This window comes from Musa acuminata, chromosome BXJ1-8 (assembly GCF_036884655.1).
Source record: "Musa acuminata AAA Group cultivar baxijiao chromosome BXJ1-8, Cavendish_Baxijiao_AAA, whole genome shotgun sequence".
Classification (NCBI taxonomy): domain Eukaryota; kingdom Viridiplantae; phylum Streptophyta; class Magnoliopsida; order Zingiberales; family Musaceae; genus Musa; species Musa acuminata.
Genome location: NC_088334.1, coordinates 9,313,134 through 9,316,496, shown reverse-complemented (window position 1 = coordinate 9,316,496; position 3,363 = coordinate 9,313,134). Strand labels below are relative to the sequence as shown.

The 3,363-nt window shown below is 46.9% G+C and overlaps 1 protein-coding gene across 1 annotated transcript; it reads left to right on the top strand.

Annotated features, from left to right (window-relative positions):
- The first annotated feature begins 352 nt into the window (after positions 1–352).
- Positions 353–3,143, top strand: LOC103993179 (ferric reduction oxidase 2-like). The gene is made up of 8 exons (XM_009413148.2): positions 353–485; positions 571–667; positions 806–994; positions 1,100–1,334; positions 1,513–1,840; positions 1,928–2,165; positions 2,251–2,912; positions 3,004–3,143. The coding sequence occupies exons 1-8, from the start codon at positions 353–355 to the stop codon at positions 3,141–3,143; spliced, it is 2,022 nt and encodes a 673-aa protein (XP_009411423.2).
- The last annotated feature ends 220 nt before the right edge of the window (positions 3,144–3,363 follow it).

The following is a 3,363-nucleotide window of genomic DNA, read 5'->3' as shown; positions in this document are numbered from 1 at the left end:
GAGCTATCAAATAAGGATCCTTTTCCCCTGGTCGTCGCCCACTGCACCAATTGTACAAGGAATGTGTCGTGGCCTTCCCAAGGATTGCCGAGATTGGAGTTGACCTCCTTAAAGTGCAGCTAGCCTATTCTCAGACGTGTTCTGATGACAGACAGCAATCATGCCTTCTTTATGCTACTTTCCATCTTCGTCGAGATCTCTTTTTTCTTGACGTGTAAATTGAGCACCCGATGTTGGAAAACCTGTGCTTAGAATCACAAAGGAGGTGGCGGAGAAGAAGAAGAAGAAGATTTTGACGCTAGCGATGGCTAATGGGGTAGAACATAGAGCGAACAAGATGGCACTGACGGCTATGAAGCTGCTTCTTGGAGTGGTCTTCCTTGGATGGCTAATGATCTGGGGTATGTTGCCGACACACACTTTCGGGGAGCGCTGGTTGCCGATGCTCCTGTCGAAGACGAAGACTACATACTTCGGAAGACTAGGTCTTGTGACACTATTCCATTGGCATTTAATTTGTCTATTTGATCTGACATGAAACCTGTTATCAATATGTTGATGGTGTTGCAGGGACCAACGTCCTGATCTTTACGTTCCCGATCTTATTCATTGCTGTTGTTGGATGCGTGTATCTGCACATTGTTCAGAAAAGTGACCGCAACAAGAGGTAAACTTGTTTGACATTTGCTACGTTTGCACTCAACTAATACTCCGTCAGAAGTGCAAACTTAATCTACAGCACGATGCTTTGGGTAATAATGGCTAATGTGTTCCATGTCGCTGTCTATTCGATTGTCCATCACAGTTCAAGCGGCGCTCTTAAAGCGTGGAGGAGACCACTGCTTATAAAGCAGCCACTGGGAATCGTCTCAGGCACAGAACTAGCATTCTGTTTGATGTTTCTAGCGTTTATTGTGTGGTTCTTCTCATGTTATCTAAGTAATGCCTTGGCCAACTTCAAAGGAGAAGGTGGGGAGAAGGAGAGTAACGGGCTGTAAGAGAACTAACCCTGTTTCTCACTGTCTCTAGCATTTCATCAACTTGATCCGGCGAAGACATTGTTTATTCTGACCAGGGAGGACTGACTTGATACTCGCAGGTGGTTAGCTAAGTTAGAAATAGCGGCTCTACGACTGGGATTGCTTGGAAGTCTCTGTTTTGCTTTCCTCTTCTTTCCGGTCACTCGGGCATCCTCCCTTTTGCCACTCGTTGGGCTTACCTCGGAGTGCAGCATCAAGTACCACGTATGGCTTGGCCACATCGTCATGCTTGTATTCACCGCTCATGGGGTTTGCTACATCATCGTTTGGGCAGCCACCAACCGGTTATCTGAGGTAAGCCTAGAGAGAGAGAGAGAGAGAGAGAGAGAGAGAGCTGCATTCTTATTCTCTGTTATGGACCCATCTATCTCTTTTACTCTCTATGATTGATTACTTACCTATGCTGGATAAGCAGGAAGATTGCTGTATGTATGTTCTGTTCTTATAGTTGATGCTCGACCTTCACTCGCAGATGTTGAGTTGGGCGCGAGTAGGAGTATCGAATGTGGCAGGAGAAATAGCTCTCCTCTCGGGGCTGCTCATGTGGGCGACCACGTTCTCCCGCATACGGCGCAGGATGTTTGAGCTCTTCTTCTATTCCCATCAGTTGTACATTCTCTTCCTTATCTTCTACCTGCTTCATGTGGGGATATCCTTTTTCTGCTTAGTTCTTCCCGGGGTCTACCTCTTCATGGTAGATCGGTTCCTGCGATTCTTGCAGTCAAGGAATAAGGTCAGGTTGGTCTCTGCTCGCCTTTTGCCATCCGAAACAGTCGAGTTGAACTTCTCCAAGGATCCAAGTAAGGATTCCACTACCTACCTTCTTGTTCACTACTGCACTGACTTTGGAATCTGTAGCTAGTTTCGATTCTAACCTTTTCTTGAAGGTTTGCATTACAACCCATTGAGCATATTGTTCATCAACGTGCCAAGCATCTCATCGCTTCAGTGGCACCCCTTCACTGTGAGCTCCAACAGCAATTTGGAGTCGGACAGACTTAGCATCGTCATCAAGAAAGAAGGAAGCTGGACAGAGAAACTGTGCCATAAAGTCTCTTCTTCCCTCGATCGTCTGGAAGTTTCAGTGGAAGGCCCTTATGGCCCTAACGCAATGGCCTTTCTAAGGTGTGTCCACGAATTCATACAGAAATCTCGCCATGACTTAATTTCTTGCTCATGAACCACAAGGCACTAACCATCCTGCTTACAGGTATGATTCTATCGTAATGGTGAGTGGTGGCAGTGGAATCACCCCTTTCATGTCCATAATTCGGGAGCTCATCTTCCGTAGCACATCTGACAGTCCTACCCCAAGTGTCCTCTTGATTTGCGCCTTCAAGACCTCCGCCGACCTCACCATGCTCGATCTCCTCCTCCCAGTTTCTAGCACCGTCTCCGACCTCTCTCGCTTGGGGCTACGAATCGAAGCCTTTGTCACAAGAGAAAGTGTTCCTCCCAACGAACCTAGCAAGCTCATCCGGACAGCTTGGTTCATCTCTGATCCTTCAGACCTGCCTCTCGCACCAGTCCTCGGACGCGACAGCTGGCTCTGGCTAGGCGCAATAATCTCGTCCTCCTTCGTCGCCTTCCTCGTGCTCGTTGGCATCGTAACACGCTACTACTTATACCCAATCGAAAATGGCACCAATGGCTTCTTCTCCTCATGGAAATCCCTCCTAAATCTTCTGTTCATATGCATATGCATAGTCGTGACATCTACCGCAGCGGTCCTATGGAACAAGAAGAGAAGCACCATGAAAGCAAAGATCCAGAACACAGAGGCCCTTACTGATCGTGAATTGGAGAGTGTTCCTCATCAGTTCATCGTTGGAGCAACCACGGTACATTTCGGAGAGAGGCCTGATTTCAAGAGTAAGGGCCATTCATAATCTGCTATCCTTACTTTTCCATGCTTCTGAAATTTGTGCTGTGAGCTGACAGTGGTGTACTTTTGTGCTGGTAGAGATGCTATTGGAGAGCGAGGGCTCCAACGTAGGAGTCATGGCCAGTGGGCCGAGTTCCTTGCGTCATGCTGTTGCAAGCATCTGTTCATCAGGTCCGGGCAAAAGGTTGCACTTCGAGTCGATAAGCTTCAGCTGGTGACGCTAGGTTTTATTGACCAGCCGGACTCGACGAGTTGGAAGCGCTTAAAATGTGCGTTATCACGTGCCGCAACCACGTGAAATTGCCCCTAAGGGTGTGCTTAAAACAGCTTAAGCTTTTCGCTATATATATTAATTTTTGATCGCATTTTATATGTATTGAGAATTGGGTTAATTTTGCACAAATAGGTAAATCTATAATTATTAATTTTGTTTTAGAT

Coding starts and splice junctions, on each gene's coding strand:
- LOC103993179 (XM_009413148.2), top strand. CDS start 353: ATGAAGCTGCTTCTTGGAGTGGTCTTCCTTGGATGGCTAATGATCTGG. Junction 668..805: donor AAAAGTGACCGCAACAAGAG/GTAAACTTGTTT, acceptor TGTCCATCACAG/TTCAAGCGGCGCTCTTAAAG. Junction 995..1,099: donor GAGAAGGAGAGTAACGGGCT/GTAAGAGAACTA, acceptor TGATACTCGCAG/GTGGTTAGCTAAGTTAGAAA.